General features: G+C 41.9%; 1 protein-coding gene and 1 non-coding gene across 2 annotated transcripts in view; both read left to right on the top strand.

Annotated features, from left to right (window-relative positions):
* LONRF2 (LON peptidase N-terminal domain and ring finger 2) overlaps window positions 1-21,171 on the top strand; it is a 34,810-nt gene extending 13,639 nt beyond the window's left edge. The window contains exons 2-12 of the mRNA NM_001389460.2: window positions 2,135-2,253; window positions 5,541-5,663; window positions 6,541-6,702; window positions 7,191-7,416; window positions 9,571-9,667; window positions 10,025-10,139; window positions 10,773-10,894; window positions 11,727-11,885; window positions 14,720-14,882; window positions 16,781-16,930; window positions 17,287-21,171. Of these exons, the coding sequence (NP_001376389.2) occupies window positions 2,135-2,253; window positions 5,541-5,663; window positions 6,541-6,702; window positions 7,191-7,416; window positions 9,571-9,667; window positions 10,025-10,139; window positions 10,773-10,894; window positions 11,727-11,885; window positions 14,720-14,882; window positions 16,781-16,930; window positions 17,287-17,445 (1,595 nt within the window). The 3' untranslated portion in view covers window positions 17,446-21,171. The remainder of the gene's footprint in view (window positions 1-2,134; window positions 2,254-5,540; window positions 5,664-6,540; window positions 6,703-7,190; window positions 7,417-9,570; window positions 9,668-10,024; window positions 10,140-10,772; window positions 10,895-11,726; window positions 11,886-14,719; window positions 14,883-16,780; window positions 16,931-17,286) is intronic.
* On the top strand, window positions 10,684-10,792 carry MIR6559 (microRNA 6559). Its single transcript, NR_105426.1, has one exon. It is a non-coding gene; the product is annotated as a microRNA 6559 (primary transcript).
* Window positions 21,172-22,866: the final 1,695 nt, after the last annotated feature.

Below are 22,866 nucleotides of genomic sequence, written 5' to 3'. Positions count from 1 at the left end.
CCCAACGCTCTGCCTACCCCCATCATTATCTGCAGAAAAAACGTGCAGCAGATACAGTGATGGAAATATAAGCAGAGTATACATGTGAGTCTTATACAGTCAGAGGATTATTAAGAGATAACAAAATTGAATAATCTTGTATCTGAGCATCTTTGGAAAGGAAGAAAATAAAGAGCTTGCTTCCGAGGGCATGAGGTTAATTGTTTTCTATTTAATTTGCAGTCTTCTTAAGAGTTATTCTCTAGTAGTGTGGACCGCTGCAGCAGTCTGCATGTGTACTACTGAAAGGAGAAAACCAACAGCCAACAAATGTGTGAAGGAGCTTTTGTAGAGCTCCATGTTTTAGGTGTAGACTACAGCCTTTGCTGTCTGGGCCCATTGAGGCAGCATCAGCTGTGGTGTATCATTCTGCAATTAGTAAATCTGGCATCAGTCCGTGCTTCAGCTAAAAAAGGCATCAGTCTTCACTGCTTCTTTCTTTCTCATCCCTCATCCTGGCATTCACATTTGTGAAGCTGTACAGTGAACCAGTAGAGGGGAAAGTGATCCTCTTAAACCTTTATATTTATTTGTTTTCACTGTGTTAGCTTTCAGTCAATTAATTTCTTGGTCTGGTTTGCTGTGCAACCACGCGGACCTGCTCTGCTGCATTAGAGGTTGTGTCAGCTCCAGGGCAGGGAGGGGATGCAGTTGGGCCATCCCTCTGCATGGTGCTTGAGCCTCATCAGCTGTTGCACCTGTACCAGTTGCATGCTTATTCTGTGTCCAGACTCTCTTGCATACAAGCCCGAGCTTCACGTGGCGAATGTGTTCTTACTGAGGATATGTTTGGGATGTTTGTTCAGAATAGGAAGGGTATGGAGATGAGAACCCAACATAGAGCCATACAGAAGGTGGCGTTAGTTGGAAATGTCCCTGGAGTTAGTTTGGAGGCAGAGTTTCAGACCTGTAGAAATGGGGAATTATTGCCTCTCGGTGCACCTTGGAGCAATTTTAAAGTTTAATCCCGGTTATGAAAGCTTTTACCCGTTCACATTTGGATGCGAGTTCCATCACCTGGCAGCCATCTTCCTGCTCTCCTGAGGCTTTCCTGGCATGCAGAGGTTGAGAGCACCCATACTGTTAGGGATGGGTGGGAGCTGGCTGGGCTGCTGGTCACTAGCTGCCGGTTCCTTACTCCAGGGCTGTGGGGAGGATGGATGCCAGCAGCATTGCTGAGGTGCTGGTAATGGGTTTGGTGCAGTTTTATATCTTACTAACAATCTTGATGAGCGAATGGAGTGTACTGTTGGCAGGTTTGCGTGTCATCAGACTTGGAGGGGGAAGGAATGGTTACAGGGCTGCCAACCTGAGGCATGGGCTGGCAAGTCTTGTGTGCTTTAGCCAAGACAAATACATGGGACAGAGTAACCTCACGCAGCAGGACAGGCTGGGCAGCATCTGGTTAGACTTGCAGCACCACAGGAAAGATGTGGCCATCCTGGTGGGCAGGCTGAATGCGGAGCCACTTTAGTTTTTCTGCAATTCCCTGAAATTTTATGCTCAAGCTAGATTTCCATCTTAAAACGTATTAGACCATTGGGGAAGACTTGAGATGTTTATAGTCTATGCAGTCTAAAAACAGTTCATGAATGTATGGCTCCTAAGGCAGTGATGTGCGCTCGCTGGAAGTTTGCCTGCTATGAGGATGGCAAGTGGACGTAATTTGAAGACTGCGTACATTTTGTTTAATGAGTGGCTTCTGGGATGTTCTGTAACTGAAGTTCTTTGTGGTGTTTTCTGCACGTAGTATTTTCTTTCAACCAGAACTACAGTAGAGGGAGAAAAAGCTTGGTGTTTTTTTTTCCCCTTGCTTAAGTGTCATGTAAGCTATGTGACAGAAAGAGCAGGTGACATCCCATATGTGAATATAGAGTCACTCTTGTGAGATAGAATGCAGGGATTGCTTACAGATTGAGAGGAATGTATTTCAGGAAGGAAGGGAAGAATTACCTTTTTTTTTCCATTACATAAAAGCGAAGATGTAATGATTATGCAGCTGTGCTTTTTAGGTTACTCTATTTGAAATTAGGTTACTGCGTTTAACACACGCTACTGCTTCTTTTAACTTTCTTGTAACCTTTTTGTCTTCCAGCTTCTTGCAAGTGTTCACTGATAGCACAGCGAGCAGAGCTCTGTACTTCAATGAAAAACTACCAGCAAGCTCTCCATGATGCAGACATCCTCTGCCGAAGCAAACCCCACTGGCCTGCGGTATGGTGCTTGCATGCTGCAAAGAGAAAAATGCAAACTGCTTGTTCTCAGGACTTCTCTTTGGGGGGCAGACGGCACTGGTGAGGTCATTGCTGGGAGAACATTGTGGTGTTATCAGGACTGGAAGCACAGACTGGAAGCTAATTCCTTCACAGGACGAGTCTGGAAGGTCCTTAGCATGGGATTTCTGTGGTGGGCATCCAGTGATGTGATTTTGTTTGTGCTGGTGCCCATTGATCTGTTAGACCTTGTGCTGTAGGTTGGAACAGAATCGCATTCAGAAGTCATCAGTGGCATGGGATCACTCTTCCCTTTGGGCTGGTGTGCTCTGGCAGTGAGTGGCTTTGCCAGCCTCCTGGCAACAGTGTCTTTCTGAGGAGTATCCCAGACAGTATTTCGGGATTTACTCATTTTTTTTCCTTCAATACTGAGTTCATACATCAGGTTCCTGCCTGTGTGACATAGTGATTCATATTGGGGTGGGATTTTTTTCCTAACAAATGAAGTTCTCGTGAGCACTAGTTGTGGGCAGTCTGAAGCAAGTATCAGAAGCAATGTTAAGGTAGAAAGGGGAGGCAGCACATGGTGCCCACAGTTGATGCCTGAAGGCAGGCTGGGTGTCCTAACAGCTCATGCTGCCTAGGATTACACCTCTAGTCAGTCCCTCACCTGTCACTAGCAGAACTGCAGCATGGCTTTGACCAGATAAAGCCTACAGACCGAGAGACAAGGTGGCATTGGTTGTTGGCAGGGTTGTAGGAAGACCTTGGCTTCTCTTTGGCCTTATGAAGAAGACTGAGGTGTTGCATAAACCCATTGGTGTGGCAAGCCTTAGCACAGAAGCAGCAGCTTGGTCTCTATTCGAGCTAGGTAGGATGAGCAAAGAGATGCCAACTGATACATATAGCTTCTGACAAGTTAGATACTCGGCTCCCAAAAGTACCTGTCTTGTCACCCATTAAAACCTTTTCTGTTTGAAGGCAGATCATAATCTTACCCCCACCTCCAATTCTACTCTTTAAAATTTGACTTTCTATTTAGGATCGCTTCTAGTCAGGGCAGGAATTCATCTTGAGCAGTGTCAATTGTGTTTCTGTGCAAAGGGAGACAAATGAATTAAGCACATTCAAATGTTTTCTTGGAGCATCTTGTCTGTTTGCCTTGCATCCATGGAAATGTGATGTGTGACAGTCGTAGGCGGATAAAGATTTTGTTAATCGCATCTCTGAAGAATGCTAATTGAAAATGAAAGTTGTCATCACGGCATGCCAGCAGTATCACAGCTACATTTTGCTTGTGCATGTCAGAATTCCCACAGAAGCTTTGGTGATCCCAAATTAGCATTATTCAGGAATTCTGCTTTGTTTTGTATCTTGCAGTGTTTCATCCAGTGGTAAAGATTAGAGCAAATGTGTAGCGCAAAAATCCGCCATCAAATAGAGCCGTTCTGGGAGTAGCTCCTGGGAGGTGAGCGTTCACCTACCAGAAACTTTTGGCTTATTGCTAACTGACATTTCATGTCTTACTGAGTTCCTAAAGCTCTTGGGTCCACTGTAGTAGTTAGAACAATAGGCCAGTTTGCTTATTTTCAGTTGCTGAAACCACGTCCTTGGAGTCTGCGAGGAAGAAGTTTCCAGTTGTACTTTGCAAGTAGCAAAGAGAATTGGATGTCCTCTCTGAAGCTGCTTGGGGTTCTGGCTAGATCTTGCCCTAGAGATCTGGTGCTTTACTTGACACTGTGAAAATAGAAAAGGGAAGGCAACAGTGGTAGTAAGATCTGTTATTCCCGGGCATAATTTTACTTATTCCACAGACAGCCCTGATCAGCCCTCAATTTGTGGTATGGATGAGGAAATTACTCTTGTATTTGGAAAATTGGGAGACACCAAACTACCTCGTAGCTTTTCCAGGGCAGTGGAGTAAACTTGTCTGCAGTGTCAGGACGGTTAGGAGCTCTGGAAAAACTGTTTAGAGAGGCTGTGCAAGCATCAAAATAAAAAGGTCAGGGTCAGGCCTCTGCAGTACCTCTCCTCTTATCATATTCAGAAGAAAAACATGCAGATCTTGATGTGAAATGTCTCCAGCATGCTAACTGCATCCCAGTTCTCAGAAGCCAAGAGACATCGCTTGGGAACCAAATCAAGCTCTTGCATGCTCCTTGGACTCAGCCTCCTATTGGGAAATATGCTTTCTGCTTGCTGAAATAAACAGGCTGCTCTTTTCTGTGTTTTGGGAAGTAGTCAAAATTACCTGCTCGGTCCTTGTCTTGAGATGGCTGCATATTGAGACTTCTTGTTTATGACATACGGTGACTAGCCTTTCCTACACAGTGTCTGTTACTTTCTTTTGCTACAAGCCTCCTCCTTTTCTCCCAGACAGTGGAAAGGTAGAGATCATAACAGGCCTCAACTTGAAGGGCTGCACTGAAAGGGTGAGGGAAGTTTACCTGCTGGGTAAGATTACGTGATACCGGATCTTTTTGCAAGAGCATGAGGAACAGAAAAAGACATCTGCTTATCTGACCAGTCTCTCAGCCTTCAGCACAGCCTGAAGATAATTGTGTGAATCACAGGTGGACTAGTGTTCATTTTCAAGAGCAGATGTTTACAAACGCATTTAGTTTCTCTCCATCTTTAAGGAAGTAATTTCCGGAGTCAGATTTGAACTGCAAATTGACATCCACAGGGAAATTCAGAGGTGAGGCATTCCTCTCTCACCACTAATAAGCAAAGTAGGACTTGTCTCCAAGCTGATTTCTTTTACCTCTACCTGTGTCACTCCAGGATGTGGAGAGGTAGGATGAGCTAAAAGGTTTCAAGTTAAACACTGTGAAGTTGCCCTACATTCATAATATATTGATATTTTCTACAATAAAATAGGACAAGACACTCAGCAAAAGTGAGTGTCCTAAACCTGAAATCTTTTGCTCCCTCCAGCACCACTGCCAGCCTGCCCCATGTTTTCTGTGTAACTCCATTACTGTTCAGGGTGCCCTGGTCCAGGAAACTGTTCTCTGGGCTACAGGGAACCCTGTAGGATATGTTGTGGTCTGAGTCCCCAGGGAGGCAAACAACCCTCCTTACTCTGTGTCAAGTCCTCTGCCAAGGAAAGGAGCATTGTCTTTGGCTGGGGGTGCTGCAGCATTGGGGACATTTTGTTCAGCAGGAGGGAATGGCTTTCGTGTTCTTCACCTGCATAATGGAGGGAATGGCCAAGTTTGTGTGCTGGTGTCTTACTGCCACTTTGGAAATGATCTCTAGATTTGTACGTTTTCTTTGTGCAAACAGGGTCATTATGTGAAAGCAAAAGCTCTTTCTGGATTGGAAAGGACTGAGGAAGCATTGAAGGAGTTTCTCTATTGTGTTGCCTTAAATCCTGAATGGAGCTCAATGAAGAAAGAAGCCCAGAAGGTATCAACTGTGTTTACCGTTTGCTTCTTGGCCATTACACTGCTCTGTAGAGGTGCCTCCATCACAGAGATAGTGTATTTGTAGATTACACCACAAATCTGTAGGCTGGACCACTGCCATTTGTAGATGATGCCTGCACTGTGTCAGCAGGATTTGATTACACCTGGATTTCATAAGCTCAAGACTCCTAATTTGAGTGCCCAACAGAAAACCTCTTCACATGGGAAATGACAACAGGGGGTGGGGGGGGGAGGGAGTTCCATGGCAGGGAAAAAAAACAACCCTGTAGTCTCTGTATAACTTCCCATAAGGGGACGTGGCTGTTTGCCCCTAGTCACATTCTCTTTCAGTCTATAGATGCAGCATTTTCAAAAAAGAAGTGGAGAGTTCAGCAAGGTGCTTGATGGTGGCTGGTGAGAGGGGGAACAGCTGTACATAGCTCTTAGCCTAGGTCAAAATCAGCTTGAGCATAGAGTAGTGACCTGCTTGGATGCAGAGAAGGAGAACTGAGACACATCTGATTCAATAAAAGAGCATGGTCTGAAACCTTCTGAAAGCAGAGATCTGGGGATCAGAGTGCAGTGGGACATCAACAGTTGCCAGCCTCAGTGATTGTGGGGAACAGAGGCCTTTGAAAAGGGAGGTGGACCCCAAGTTCTCACTGAGGGGAGGGCCTTGGGATGTGCCTGTGGTTGTGGTGGGCAGTGCCATGTGAGTTTCCTTTGGATGTAGGGAAATGTAGGATCCCGCAGTTGTTGCAAGCCTCTTGGCATTCAGAAGCTACACAGTTTGTTCATCTGTGTTTGTACAAACATAAAGATCCGTGTTGTAATTGTTCTTCTTCTCTCTCTCTCTCTCTCTCTCTCTAATTGACTAGATAATGTGTGAGATGTTTTTCCCAGCCTTTGAAAATGTTCATGATAGTCTAACAGCACCTTTCTCTAGTCGAACATCCCATACAAGATTGAAACCTGCATTTTTAAGTAGCATAAACACACAGTCAGCTGCTGAAGATAGTTCTGTCGCTGGGTCCTCAAAGGTATAGTAAAAAGTATTCAACATATAAATACCAGAAATAATACAAGGGTCTGTCTGATCTGTGTGACGTTGTCTTTGTCGGCACTCGTGTAGGCACTTATTTCATGGTAAGCCTGTTTTCTCCAGTTACTGTTTTATCTCATGTTGGGACATGTTTTTTTCAGGAGAACAGTTCGAAACTCTTTGTTCAGAAAGCAATGTGATGCGTTCGTGTGCAGATCTGTTATATTTTGTCTTTAATTTGTATCTTTTTTTCCTCCTTTATGTCTTTTATGAGACTTTAGTATGATAGAAACACAGCTGCTAGACAGCAAGCGTAGGGAGAGAAGTCTCTATTTAATGCAATGTGAGAGTGGCCTTGTTTCACGTGGACCTTTGTTCCTTTCTAAGCTCAGTATAGTTACACTGACCTATTACTGACATATATAACTAATAATAAAAAAAGAAAACTTGTCTTATGCTGTGTATAACTGTTGTTACTTTCTTTAGGATACTATGTTCAGGTTAACAAAAAACCCGTCCCAAGAACCTGATGTATTCAGAAGCACTGATTCTCCCGCTTCCCATAATGTACTGGATCGCTATTTTGAAGACAGCAAGAAGTCTTTGGGAGCTATTCTCTCCAGTTTACCTGGGGCTGGCTTAAAAAGAAAGCTATCCAGTGATATGAGAGATATACAAAGCTTGGATGTCCCCAATAAGATCCCTAAGAAAGGTTTGTGCTGTGGCTTAGGGGTTTTCTTTTGCTCATGTTCAAAAACTGCTTTCTTCCCCCCTCCCTTTTTAGGTGCAAATGAAACATTGCCTGTATGGATTTCTAGTCTAGTAAATATCTTTGTGCTCTCAGCAGCATTGCTCAGGTATTCCTGTCTTACTGAGACATGTAGAGTTTAAAGTTGTTAAAGGCACTGAAGTTCAGATACTATTTATGTTATTCCAGTGCAGTTTCAATTCATTCAGTGAGCACTGCATTTTTCTTCTCGTAACTTGTAATCCACTAACAGTTCAGTCTTTGTATTGCTGGCATTCACATTTTCTAAGTCTCAGAGGTATAGTGGAATGTCATTGTTTTTCTATATGAAGTAAAGATACAGTAAGCCTGGAAACTGGTCTTTAACTGGCATCAGAAAGGGTCACATGCAACTTTACATGAAATTTGCCAAGCAAACAAAGGAGCCCTTTGAAGGGTAATAAGCCCACCCAGTTTTCTGTTGCTTGATAGCTGTGCTTACAGTTGGTATGCTTCTCAGGCTTTCAACAGAGACCTCTGAAGTGTTTTTAGTACTCTGAGAAAAAATGCTGAAGGCGCTATATTGCACCGAGTAATGAAATAATTGGAGAAAAGAGGCTTTTAAAATATTAGCATGCATTTTTTAGAAGAAATAAAAGCCCACACCTCCTTGACCAGTCTGACTTCTGCCTTGAAATATCACAAGTCTCCAAGTGCTGCTGCTTGTCTGCCGCCTCAGCACATTGCCAATTTACGGCCAGTTTCTGGTCGTGGTGTTGCGAAGGCAAAAATCCCGTACCCGTCTCTGAACTGCAGACTCAGTAAATAGATTGTGAAATCCAACACTCCTCTATCTCCACAGCAAAGGGCAGAGATCGCATTTTACCCAGAACCATTAATTTCTGGTCTGTGCTAGATCCTGACGCCACGCTACTATTTGCAGAATAACAAAGTTAGGTTCTTACTGTTACTAAAGGCTAACGTGCAAGATGTAGGTTAAAGATAACACTGTTTTTCTTTGTAGGCCACACGGGTGCTCTCTCCCCTTTCCTGTCTGTATTCGAGATAAACCAGATGCTCAGCACAAGTTGTCTTTTAACAAAATATCCCAGTGTTTTAACTTCACATCAAAAAGCTGAGCTGGTTTTTTTCTTCTTCACTGTCAAGAATTTGGTTCATAAAAAGGTCGTGAAGGCTCTGTTGCAATTCTTGCTGAGCCACAAAGGTGTAGACTGTAAAAGAAGTAGCAGAATCTGGTGAGGTATTGGAACAGGTTGCCCAGGGAGGTGCTGGAGGCACTGTCCCTGGAAGTTTTCAAGAAAGGGGTAGATACCACAGTGAATGACATGGATTAGAGCGGTCACAAGCACAGGTTGACAGCTGGACTTAGATGATCTTAGTGATCTTTCCAACCTTTACGATTCTGTGATTAATCTGCTTGCATTAATGTCATCAGAAACCTAAGCTGGTAGCTCTTGAGCTTAAATATTGCTACAGTGTTTGAGGCCTGTTTGATCTAGATGTGTTCACTACAGCAGTACATACCACCTCCAAGAAACAGGCTGGACAGAATTTTTTGTGAAGTATTCTGTCACTCTATTTGCCAGCTGCATTAGCTCATCTAACTCCAGTAGTCTTTCAGAGTGAAGCTGTGTGAAACATAGGATTTCCACAGCAGAGTAGTCTAGAAGCGTGCAAGCCTTTTTATACTGGTAAGAAAAATTATTCCTGCTGAGGCATCTATAATAAACACTGATGAAATAGTTTAACTGTGTGTAAACAAATTAAACTCTGGACTTAGCATACTTAAAAACATCTGGCCTGGCTGATGTGGGAGTACTGATGGTGGTGGGAAAGCAACAGCAGAATATTTTAAAAACTAGACTTTGAAAAAAAAACCAACCATTTTTGGAGAAGCAGTTTGTGGGTATTCAGCTCTAAAATGCTTTCTCTGGCCATCATCCTCTGCTCTCCAAAATCTTCCTGCCAGAATGTCTAAAACTTAAATGGAAAATATGTTTATTTGAAACAAAGCTTCAAAACAGAAAAAGGGAGAATTTAGTTATGGAAAAACAACTTAGCATTTGAAATTGCAGTAATGCTAAAATATTTACTGTATTTAATCACCTTAACTTCTAGATGCAGATGTTTTACCTGAAAACGCTGTCGTCACTTCAAGTGAGATACCAACAACTCTTGTTGATGCGTCTGACTTCGAGTGTTCCCTCTGCATGAGGTATGGCTGTGTTGACCTGCGATTAAGATCTGAAAGCCTTTCTAGCTTCTGAAGAATGTTTTTGTGGTGTCAGAAGGGAAAGCAGCCAAAGAATGCCGAAACCATTGTTTCATTTCTTTTTCTTGAAGTTTGAATTTGATAAATCTGTACAGACACAGTCTTCATTACGCACCAACTTTACCACTTTAAAAATGGAAATGTCTTTGGATAAAATTGTCACCTGTAATTTGTACAAAAGCAGGAAGGGGTGAGATAGTGAGGTCTACTCCCTTGTTTCCACAGTTTAGGAATCTGTGTTGTTTTATGTTGGAATAAAACAATGGTTCAGGTTTTTTTGTTGCGTGTTTTCATGTTCAGGTTGTTCTATGAACCTGTTACCACTCCCTGTGGACACACCTTTTGCCTCAAATGCCTTGAGCGTTGCCTTGACCATAATCCACATTGCCCACTCTGCAAAGAAAAGCTGTCAGAAGTAAGTATATCCTTGCCCCAGTTAATGAAAATATTCAAAGCTGTGTTCTTCTGATAACATGTATGGGAGGTGATTCTGTGCTCTACTTGCAGAACAGTATCATAGTACTCACAGCATCAAGCTGTGCACAGACCTTATTTGCTCCAGAATATATTTTGTTGTTCCTTGGGGGAAAAAAAAACAGTAGGATTTGCCGGTGCTTAAGGGAATAGATACTTCCAGTATCATGTCAGGCTTGTGCTTGTGGAGTCCGAATGTGTTCCTACCGTCAGTCTGTATTTCTACTAGCAGTGAAGGAGGAATGGGCACTCCTTGGTCAAACCTTGTGCTCCAGTGGACATAATGTGTCTCAAAGTTGGAGTACTTCTTGGGGAGCGGTAACCTGACAGCTCTAGGTGAAAATAATATATGTATCTTCTGCAGAAGCAGGGAGGAACTGCCTGTTCTTGGTGGTAGTACAGATTCTGTCAGAAGTGAGGCTAATGGGCACTGGAGTGAGCCTCATATCCTGAAGTAGAAGTTTTTATGCCCAAAGGCTGGAGCTAATGTGCCTTAGGAAAGGGAATGGGTTGGGAGAAAGAGTCATTACCTGACTTCTTGTTATCGGGCTTCAGAGTTGACTCTTCCTTGCAGTTCTTGGCGAGCAGAACTTACAAAAAGACCGTCCTTACAGAAGAACTGATAGTCCGTTACTTGCCAGAGGAATTATCTGAAAGGAAGAAAGTCTATGAGGAAGAAATGAAGGAATTGTCAAAGTAGGCTGTCTTTTTTACTGCTGATTAACTGTTACAAAAATGCATTTTTAGTCTGAATTACTGAAGAAGCTTTACATTTGCTTACGAAAATGCACAAAATGAATCAATTTCTAAAACAAACCTGTCACATTTTGTAATTTTTACATGGCTGGTGCAAATAAACAACATGCTTGGGTGGTAGAAAGGCACAACAATATTCTTAAAGTAAAGATAATAGCTTTATTCCTCTGAATCAATATAATATCAGCTTCAAAAGTTTTAATGGGGTTTCTTTAGGTATAGAAACCCTGTTATAAATGTGTTGTACTTCAGGTCAGTAGAAGTTCAAGGATTCGTTGCTGTGTCAGTGACATGTGAAGCTTACTCTACAACTCAACTAAACAGAAAAATAAAACGTTGAATTAAACCTGGAAAAGTAACACAAGGATTAGTGCCCTTCAAACTTCAAGGACTTTACTGAGCTTTGGAATTCTCCACACTTAGCTTTGAATGTGATTAGTACTTAATTACTGTGTTATTATAAAAAGTCATGACCAAAATGTTTCTATTTGTATTTAAGCTAGATGCATCTATGTGCACACTTTTGGGAAATTGGCTATTATTTCCTGACTTTTCCTTTATAGAACTAGATTAGATGAGTTGTTTCCTTAATACATTAACAGAAAGAGACCTGAAATGTACTTTTCCTGTGAAAATGACAAACCACAACCAGATAGGCATTTAACAAAAATGAGTGTAAGGAAACCACTGGAATCGGTGTTGTTTTATGGGTTTATGCTAAATATAGCAGAGCCCAGAAAAAGCTGAACTTTTTTTAACAATTATCTTACAGTTTGAATAAAGATGTTCCCATCTTCGTATGCACCATGGCCTTCCCTACCATCCCTTGCCCACTTCATGTTTTTGAACCTCGTTATCGCCTGATGATAAGAAGATGCATGGAGACTGGTACCAAACAGTTTGGCATGTGCTTAGCTGATGAATTGAAAGGGTAAGGAGATGAGCTAGAATGTCCTTTGTTGCAGTGTTGTCATGCTGATGGGGTACTGCAGCATGGGGTACTGCCTACTTGTCTCCTCTGACCAGTGCGGTTCCTTCCAGTCCTGTATGAACCAATACAGGAGTTGGTAGCTTTTTACTTTAGTATATCAAACATTCCTTTGGATGCAAAGATGTTATTTTTATTGCTCCCCCGTTGGATGGATAGCAAAAATACAACTCATCTTGCTACTACAGGCTCCAGAAATAGCACTGAATTGTGTGTGTGGTTGGAAAGCTTTCTAGCCTGTTTGTTCTAGTGAAAGCTGACAGTGTGGATGAGGTTGCTCTTCTGTCTGCTCATGTAAAACAAAAACAAACACAAAAAACCAAACCCAAACCTTGCATAGCTTTCCTGCATGGGCAGAATCATTTGAACGAGACGAAGTGTACACATGGCTGATAAGCCTGTATTGCTACTGAACATTGAATTTTGATGCTGTGTTGCAAAGTCTAAGCTCTGCAGTGAGTGGGTTACATTGTCTTTGTATATGATCCTCCCTTTAATTCTTTTTTGTAAATTCCAACGCTGGTGTGTTTCCACCTCCCTGTGTGGAGATGAATACTAATGATTAAATAAAATCTAGATGAAAGGGAAAAGGGATAAGCAGGTAATCTTGGACAAAAAAAAATGAGGTGGTCTGAAGAGACACTTGTCTTATGAGATATGATAGGAAGTTGTTTACCTCAGAAGAATGATGCAGAATTGCCAGTGTGGGAAGTCTTAAGAATACATTAAGCATCCTCAGGAGCAGCCTTTTTGTAGGTGATCATGGCTGGAGCCGAGAGGAAGGCAGGCAGTCATACCCAGGTTTGACAGCCTTCTCCAGTTCAGGGATATTTTTTTCTCTCAGATGGGAGGACGAAGGTGGCAGTAAGAATGCAGGAGTTGCTTCAGCAGGCTCTGGCTGTGCTCCATGCCATTTGACTTGCTGTTGATGGTACACTCTCAGTGGAGTTCAGGTTCCTACAACAGCTGTCACGCTGTGATCCATTGCAGTCTTATTATTATCAATTTTCTGGAAGCAAATATGTTTAAGAGTGAGGAGAGAAGGACCCTGTGGCATCAGTGATAATTGATCCCTGCACATCTGGGAAGGCTTAGTACAGAAGAACAAGGGGTTACAGTCCTAAAAACACGCATTTATTTGATAGTGCCAAAAAGGGTGTTTTAAAATGCAACTAGCATGGTTAGATACAGTTAGCGTGCTCAGTCTGTTTAGAGCTACTGAAATAATTAAACATTTTAAGCATGGTGCCTTCCAGTTAAATCAAAAACACTGAGGTGCAGGAAGCCTTTATTTGCAGTCACCTAGCAGGCTGTTGTGGTGTCTTACACAAGTAAAGAAATAATTTTGTTTGTTCAAAATTGCGAAATCTAATGAGAATAAGAAAGTAGGGAAACTTGTTTTGCCTCATCTATTGAGAGAGGAGTTTAGAAGGCTGAAATTCTTACCTCCCTTGAAAGACACGGTGACAAGTCATATTAAGTTCATTACCTTCCTCTGCTTTGCTTGTCCACTTAAAATTAAAACTTAGAGAAGACTTGTTTATAAGCTTTTAAGACATGTCAGTACATTTTATACTCATGGCCAGGTGCTTTCTTGTCTCTCTTTGATCAAAGTCACTTTCCATCCAAAAGTAACTTCTCAAAGAATGACAAAAAAACATCACTTGCAGATGAATTTTTGAACTTGATATGAGTGCCATTAAAATCCTAAAAGAAAAAGATAGTGCTTAATCTGATCTTTCAATAATAAATTCAGTTGTTGTAATCTCAGTGGTCAAGCACACAGGGCTTAGTGGTGTGCAGCTGTATGCTTCTTGCTCTTCCTCAGGCTGCACAGTACAACAGCCAAAAGAGAATGGCTGTTCACAGCAGTCAGCTTTTTTCCTCCCCAGACCTTGAATTCCAGTGGAATAGAAACAGGAGTCGTTTCCCAGCAGCACTGCTGTTTCTTCATTACTCTGATTGAACAAATGGCCAAGCCCTGGTATAACAGGTGTTTCCCTGATGAAACATTTTTTGGATCCTATAGGGATTTGTTATCTTGAGATCAGGGTAGGTACAGTGCATTCTCTTGGTTAGCAGTAAGCTGAGGTACAAGGCTGCAAACACTGGCAGATCAAAGTATCGCAGTGAGGAATTGTTGTGCGATCAGCTTCCGTAATGAACTAACTAAAGCACAGGTGCAGAGTAGATAAGCCTAATTAATTTAAATAAAATTTTGTTGCATGCTACTTTCCAGAACGCAATTAAAATTTGTGCTTTAAATACAACAGATGCAATTGCACTTTTATAAGGGGGGTATTTTATTTTGCATAACTTAAAGGATACAGGGGCAAGAATAATCTTGCTCTGTAGAAGCCTTTTCCTCCTAAAGCCTGTAATCCTCTGTTTACACCTCACAGTAGGGGGATTGCCCTCCTAACCCTGCATTTGTGTCTCAGTTCCTTGACTTCCTTATGGTATCTTTACCCATCTTGTTTTCTTTGCAAAGTAAGTGAAGTTGCCACAAGCAGCTGGCAACTCACAGCTCCATTTAGCTTTCCTGTCCCTTCTCTACCTCCCTTAAATACCGAGGCTCCGAAGGTGCTGCTGCCTTGGACCTCCAGGGAAGGCAAAAAGGGTGGGGGTTGTGTGGCTTACGTGCATAAGCAGAAATGTATTGTCGCCAAAGCAACGAGCTCTTTCAAATAAAAATGGTGAATTAGGCCCAGTATTTGTCCTGATGTATATAAATGCTTGTTGATGATTTCCACTTTTATACCCTTCTGTCATTTCAGATTTGCAGATCATGGCTGTATATTAGAGATCAGGGACGTAAAGTTTTTTCCTGATGGACGCTCAGTTGTTGATACAGTTGGTGTCCGTCGTTTTAGGGTCTTAAGCCATGGCCAGCGAGATGGATATAACACAGCAAACATCGAATATCTTGAAGATAAAAAGGTGATCTATGGTGCAAAGTTATTCATACCCATGTAATGCTGGATTCACTTAAATAGCCTTTCCTTATTGCATTTCAAGTTAGCTGTGCATTATTTTTTAATAGATATCATTATAAATACTGTAGCTCTGTTTTGACAACAGTGGAACAAACTTGGCTTGTCTCTTACACACTTCCCTTTCTTCCTTTCTGTCCTTACAATTATCTCCGCTTGAAGTGTTGCGCTGCCTTCATGAACCTCTTACGTAGCTTCTGATACCCAGGTCTGTCATGACATGTGGGTGAGCTCAGAGTAGTGTTTTAAAACTGGTAAGGGCTTATCACCCATCTAAGAGCACCTCTGTTAGTAGAGAATTGGCTATTCTCTTTGTCCACTGAACACAGGAGATCGGTGTATGGTTTGGCAGACTTCCTATGACTTCCCAGCTCTGGTTTGCAGAACAACTCCTCAACCAAATGTGGGAGTCTGTTACTAAAATGAGATCTTTGTGACATACAGTAACTGTACCTGTACAGACATCCATCAAAGCTGACTGAGAGCTGAGAATTGCCAGGAGGGGAGTAATTTTACAAACAAGTCCTCTTGCAATACCTGCAGCAAGTGAAATGCTTGTGATGGGTGTTGGCCAAAATGTGAATTTTTGGCCATACTTAATTATGGCACCTGGGTCGTCTTCAGAGCACATCTGTAAAATCTTGATCCCTCTTAACACTGAACTTAGTAATCTTATGCCAATTGATGAAATCCATTCTGATCTTGCAGATCTTCAGCACGCTTTTGTGGTTGAAGTGTGAGTCTGTAAAATCCAGGTAGGGCTCTTGCTTGCGCAGGATGATGCAGTGTTGTTCACCAGGCAGGGGAGAGATGCTGTGGGGTGCTTCCCCATCATGGAAGCACCGAGTATGTTCACAGTGTTCAGATCCCCAGAGAAGGGTGCTGGAGGATACATGTCAAGGCATTGTTTTCTAGATGGTGCCAGAGACTCACCTCTTTATTACTAGAGTGAGATTTACCTTGTCTCACTTCAGAGGCTGATGTCTGAGTTCAGCACTGTACGTTCCTGTTACAGTCAGTGATGAGAAGTCTCAGTCTAAAGCTGCCTATTTATCTGCTCTATTGTAGATATCTACCTTGAGATGAGTTTAATTGCCCACTAGATCTGTTCCTCCTCACCTAGAAAGGGTAACCAGAGCAGCTGGCTCAGATACGTGTCTGAGCAGCCCAGAGGAAATACACCATTGGTCTGTACAGATCTACAAGAAAACAAACAAAAATAATTTGCAGTGTTGTTTTTTTGCTTATGCTTTTTTCCTTTTCCCTAATGCCTAATAGCCAGCCCTATGCAACTAAAACACTCTTTGCAAGGGTCTTTTTTTTAGTGGCTATTCCTCGTACTGGGAAGTCATCCACTTTCTCTGCTTCCTGCCTGCACATTTCTGCCCTCCTCCACTTTCTCCTTGGCTGTTCTACCATGACCTTTACACTTTTAGGAAATATTGCTTATTTCTAAATGCTGTAGAAACCCTATGCTTGTGCTGAGTGGCAGTAGAAGTTCCTGAGTTTTACCAGACAATATAGGAAAGTTCAGAGGTCATTTAATGACTTAAGGTTGTGGGTTTGAAATGACTGATATGACGTTTAGGATTAGAAAGCAGATTCTTCTGTTGTGCCAATATTTAGCTTATTAATTAGTAACTTCTCTAGGAAGTGTCATTTCAAAACATGGAGGGGAGGGTTCCATCATCCAGGTTTGAAATATGAGAGTTGGGTACAGTTTGCTTAGATGTGGACAGTTGAACAGCTGCAGTCACTGCATTATTGTGCTTCACTTGCTTCTGGCAGAACGTATGAACTTCATAGTACCAAACCTGTTTTGTTCCATCTTCTTTTAACAATAAGGTTGAAGGACCAGAGTATGAAGAGCTTGTTCGCCTTCATGATTCAGTTTATGATCAAGCTGTTGCCTGGTTTACTTCTCTTAAAGACAATATGAAGGTGCAAATTCTCAATCATTTTGGGTCCATGCCAGGAAAAGAACCAGAGCCACAGGTAATAAATCTTTACTGTTCATTCATAATTATTCTTCATGTATTTTTCACACAAAGCTATTGCCTCACAGAGGTTTTTGCTGTATTTTTGTGCATTCTAAGCTCCTCTTATTTACCCAGTTTTGTTCTATTTGCACAAAGCATGGAAAGCAATGATCGTGTATCAGTATAAGTTGATATATGAAGAGATCAGCCTTAAGAGAGCAAAAAGACAAGGAGAACGGCTGAAATCAAATGCTTAGTAGCTGCTTTTAGTTCTATGATGCATTTCTGAACTAAAGGAAGGTGGGAAGGAGGGTGCTGGTCTTCATCAAGCAGTGTTGGTGAATACATGATTGTCTTTCCATTCTCTTACAGAGCAACCCCAGTGGTCCTGCCTGGTACTGGTGGCTCTTGGCAGTGCTGCCTCTGGAGAACAGAGCTCAGCTGGCTATATTGGCTATGACCTCCCTTAAAGATCGTCTTATTGCCATCAGACGTGTCTTGATATTTGTGACTCGCAAAAGACCTAGATAACATGATCTTCAGTTGTGAATGCGCACTGAAAGCATCTCATGACTGGTTGATGCGGGAGGTGAGAGGGGAGGGGTTGTTGGTTGTTTTTTTAAAGATTCTTTCAAAAATGAACAGCCCTTTCTGACCGTGTCCAGCATCCATCGATTGCATCGGTTTGTTATCCTGGGTATTCACCAAACCTTACACTCTTCTCCTGTTGTCCCGATGAAATCTGAGCCTCTACAAAGCTGTGCTACAGTTAGAACGTAGTTGATAGATGTGGATAAATTGCTTCAAAATATTATGATAGAGTTAATGTTTCTAGCCTGCAAGAGAGTTAAGTACTAGAGTAGCACCGCTGGCCTACGTGTGATTTGGATTTCCGCTTAGTAGGAAAAGGAAACTGGACAGTGGATTAAAGAAGTGTTTCCTGGACTTTCTTGAAGATAGTGAACAGAAGAGGAGCTGCGCTTCCCGGCCAAAGTATACATGAAGACTATAACGAGCAGTATGCTCTGTTAGTGAACTGGTAGACAGTCCATCATACACCCACGTCTCTCTTTTTCAGGAAATAGAAGTCTGTGAGGAAAAAAAAAACACCTAAGCAGTTTGTGGTCAAGGCATCTGAGGGTGTTCATCTGAAAGAATAATAGCTACTGAATAAATACACTATTTAGTAGCCTTAGGTAATCCCTTGTGTTGTGATATATGTGTTGTAGCAGATTGAGTATGTACAAAATGCTTGGAAGGGTGTACTTTGGATTATTTGAAAAGAAAAATCAAAGTAGACCTAGCTGGTCTTATCACTAAATTCAGATCATACCAGCTCTCTAAACTCTGATGAACGCTGCTGTGAAATAACGATTTCACTCCAAGTACTAGGAAGGCAGACTGCAGTTTTTTCTGAACGTGTGTTCAGCAAGTGGGACTGGCAAGAATAGAACACCATTTCCCATTTACCTGCAGTGTCATGCCAACCTCATGGTACGTTGGAATGATCTCTGTTGAACGTGTTTCAAACCGAAAGTATTGTAGCTTAGTACCCGTTGCTGTATGTGTTGGAAATCAGTCCATGATAACACCATGAACAGAGGCACGAACCGAACACTATAAAGGCAAGTCTCAATGCAAGCTCAAGTCAGGTGTTAACCTTCATTTGTGTTATTGATTTTTATAGACTGTTTTGTTAATATCTAACTTTGATAGCTCTAAAATTGATTGCTTCTCAGTCAAATGATCAACATATGCTTGATTGCCAATGAAATAACTAACAGTGTTACCAATTCAATTGGCATAATTTCCTGTAAGCATTTCCTAGAATTGATAATACCAACAGGAAAAAAGTTGACTTGAATCCTAACGTGCTGCAAGTATAGCAAGACCGATTTAAAGACTTACTCATGTGCAGAACTCTGGTAAGATGAAATGGCTGTTTACCTAAATGGTCAAAGTGCCTGGTTTCTTTTTTAGTTCTTTTTCCTTACTTGTCAATGAAGATGTATTTAAACCTTTTTTGTTTCAATTTGCACACGAGTTCTGGAAGAAGACTGCAGTGAACTGCAGTAATTAACATATATTACCTGCTCTCTTTGGGTATTGTAGTAATAACCTGTGTGGTCTGGGAAACAAAAGTACTGAGTTTTTTTTCCTTTCAGCAAATGGCTACCACAAATGGTTTCTGTAACATACCCTGAATGTACTGTAACTGCCTCTACCTTGAACACGCCTTTTCTATTTAAATAATTTGTAAGTATATTCTCTGAATTGTGAAGTGACAACCAATGATGTAATAACCTCTACAGTAGCCTTCTACAAATTCTGCTACCATCACCAAAATACTAAAAATTCGAGTTGAATGCATTTCCTCCAGAATTTGAAGATGCCGAAGAAAAAAGCATTGAAATATAAAGTATAATTTCCAGAGAATTGTTCTGTGTATTGGAGAGGAAATGCCAGAAGTCAGTAGGTCTTCAGCCCACTGTCAGCTCAGCTACCGAAGGGTGGTTTTGCAAACTAATTCTTAGACCGGAAGATGGACTGTGTTTGATCTTGCAATCCTTTCTGTTCAACTTCCTGCTCTTCCCATCCCTTTCCATGCTGTGTATTTCTCCTAGATTCGGTCATCTCGCTCCTTCTGTGTGTGGCCTAGTTTTGAGTATTAGTAGTTTGGCTGCAAGGGACGCTGATGGTATTGTGTATTGCTGGTCCCCGATCTTCCATGTGCTTAATTTTGCTTTTAGGAGTGTGTTTAAGAAAAAAAGAAAAAAATCAAGGTGCTAGTTAGTGTCTTTTTGGCTTTGCCTCAGTATCTAATGTGAATATTCTTCATTGCAAAAGTGATTTTTCAAGATATCTACTGTCGAGGTACTTCTAACAGGAAACTCTGCAGAACAAAAGAGGTTGTTTTCCGCTGTTCTGTAATGTGTAAAGAGACATTTTACATGGAAAGTGACATTATTGTGTTCATGAAGGCCTGCATAATTAATGAAACGATCGTTATCAACGAGAAAGCTGAATTGTAGGGGGATTTTTTTTTTTAGTCAAGGTTTTTGAGTACATCAGTAACAGCATGTTTTGGATAACTGATACAACTTTGGAATTGTCTGTGTATGGATGCAGATAATCATATTAGCAGCCCAAAGCTGACATTTCTTCCAAAACACTGAATGCTGATCAAATAGCAAAGCTTTAAGAAAACAAAAAAGTCACCACTACCCTTTGGTACCTGCTTCCTACGGGTGAGTACCAGTGTCATTGTTACCAAATTATCTCTGCCATATAGTCTCTACAGCATCCAGTAGTACCTCATTGGAACAGCTAGCTATCTCATTCCTCTCTAGGCTGGAGGAAGTGTCTGCGTTACAGCCGTTCTGCGCTTTTGTGTAACTCGTCACCAAGGTACCTATGGAAGCACGGAGCTGAGCTCCTGGAAAAAATAGACAGGATTTGTTGCCTTTCTAGCTCATTACACTTTTCTTGCTTGCTGTCCAAGCAAGGATGCTGGGGTATATGATGAGTCTTTTCACTGTGGTGAATGTGGCCCTTCTTTATACATCATAAAGAGGCCAACAACAAAAAAAAATCCCTCTACCTCTACACCTGTTGTTCACCTGTAAAGCTTCAAGCTACAAAATAATATATATTTTAACCTTTTTTTGTCTTTTAGAAGCATACTAATTGTTTGCCACCGAGGCCTTTTATCTACTGTATTTTAATATGTTAATTTGATAGTCATCGAGATCTCTTTGTACTTCTAACCTGTAGATCTTGTCATGTTTCTTACTGCTCCTTTTTCCTTGTTCTCCAGTCCACTTTTAAATTGATAATAGAAACCTGTACATTCTCTATTCCTATTACATTTTACACTAGTGGAACTGGTATTTTGGTAGCGCCTTAATTTTGCAGTTGTGAAATGATTGTATCAACTCTTATCTGGGGCTTCTGACCAGATTTCAAGGAGTATGTTTAATGTAGATAAACTTGAAACCATTTTTTTACTGTTTTAAAGCTAGTTACGAAGTGGAGTGTGTACATATGTATAAATATAAATTATTAATCTGCACCTTTTTGTATCTAGTAAATACCGGAGAAGTTCATGTTCTAACCACATTTGACACTTCTTGTTGCATAAGCAAAGCCAAAACTTTTTTTAAAAATTGCAATGTTCATTTCATGTATATTTGCAATATTCATGGGAAATGTATTTAATTTATGTGATATTTGGAATAAAACAGAATGAATTTATAAGCATGTGAGTTTATGGGAAGGCTTTTATCCCTCTGTCAGCGTCTTTGAAGGGAGAAATTTGGGGGCTATGCCTACCTGTACAAAAGTTCATATTGCAGATTGCATTTCATGCAGTTGTGGATGTGTGGACAAGTGGATATGAAGTGCTTCTCGTTTTCGTAACGTACCACTGGCTCTATCGTGCTTCTGGCTTTCAGCTGCAGGAAAGTCAGCAGCATGTGGTCTGGAGTTCAGGAAAATGACACTAGTGCCCCTGGCTACTGAAAAGCTTGCAGTGAAGAAGCGAGAGAAACTGAAGACTCAAAAGGCTTTAGGTCTACACTTGTCATGTCTACAGCACAGATGTACTCTCAAATACGAGCCTTTTTGGTGTTTGCTGGCACGGCTATGCACCTCCCTTCCTATCCACTGATGAGGAACTTTTTTTCTCAGCTGCACGGTTCCCAGAGCTGCTATTCAGTGTTCAGTACTATCTGCATCCCCAAGACGTGATGCTTCAGTCAACAACATTTGCTATCTGTTATCGCTGCCACATGAGCATTTGGTCACTGAACAGAAAGAAGTCACTGAGTGCTGGTATCAAAGAGACTGATGGTCTGATTCCCTGACAACTGCCTGGAGAAGGAGATGTCCTCACAGTTTTAAGAAGCAAACAGCACCTGAGAAGCAGCGATGAGATGTTGCAGTTCATAGATGATTGCATTTTAAGGGCTTTAGTCCCATTGTGAGTGTAGTGGAGGAGTCTGTAGGGAACCACAGTGGAGTTTGATGAGGCTTTGAGCCTGGGGGTGCGCAAGCAATAGGTGGGCGTCAAAGGGAACAGGTCTCCAGAGAACTTGGGAATGGTGGTGAGCCCACTGAACTTCTACAGCTACATGAAGACCTCTCGCCCTTGGCACCAGCATGCCTCAGTGACCTCCTAATCTACCTGAATGGGACTGACTGGAGGAGGCTTACAGGAAGCACAGCAAGCAGGATGTTGCTGAGGATCATTAAAAAAAATGACCATGCCAAAAGAGCAAACGAGTTACACCGCAGAGGTACCGTAGGCTGTAACCTACTGAGAGGAGCTGCTAATAAACAGCAGCTCCGTTGGCCTTGACTCCCAAAGGGATGGTAGTCCTCATGTGGACTCCTGCCTTGTCTCAGGACCAGGTCTCTGCCTGACACACAGTTGCTTGCATTGCCACAGCAGCTGGCCTCAGGGCCAAGGAGAATACTTGCTAACGTGCATTATATACGCTCGTGGAGACGGATCCTCAGTGTCTGGCAATGTGAGAGATGTGTCCCAAATATGTGAGCACAGAACAATACAGAGATTTGTGGGGCCCCCAATGGGCAAGAGGGTGACAAAGGAGCTCTCATAAGGTGGGATGGAGGAGATAACCATTTCAGGAGTGGGAGGTGACAAGGAAGGGGAGAAGTCACAAGGGTGCCTTTTGGTTTTGTAGCTGCTCAGATGAGAAATGGATATTTAGCCCATCTCCTCCTGCATATTCTTAGTGAGGAGATAACCGAGATGCAGAAAGGCATTGTATCAAATGATGCTAATTACCCTGAGCCCTAGAGCGATACCCCCCTCAGTGTGTATACCTTAGTACCATGTTACCCTGTTAGGATTGCTTTCTGCTTCATCAAAGCACAAACCCGAAATAACTGGTTCTGTCCAGCAGACTCAGTTCTTCACTTACATTT

The sequence above is a fragment of the Gallus gallus genome, chromosome 1, assembly GCF_016699485.2.
Source record: "Gallus gallus isolate bGalGal1 chromosome 1, bGalGal1.mat.broiler.GRCg7b, whole genome shotgun sequence".
NCBI classification, from domain to species: Eukaryota; Metazoa; Chordata; class Aves; order Galliformes; family Phasianidae; genus Gallus; species Gallus gallus.
This window is presented reverse-complemented; position numbering and strand designations above follow the sequence as displayed.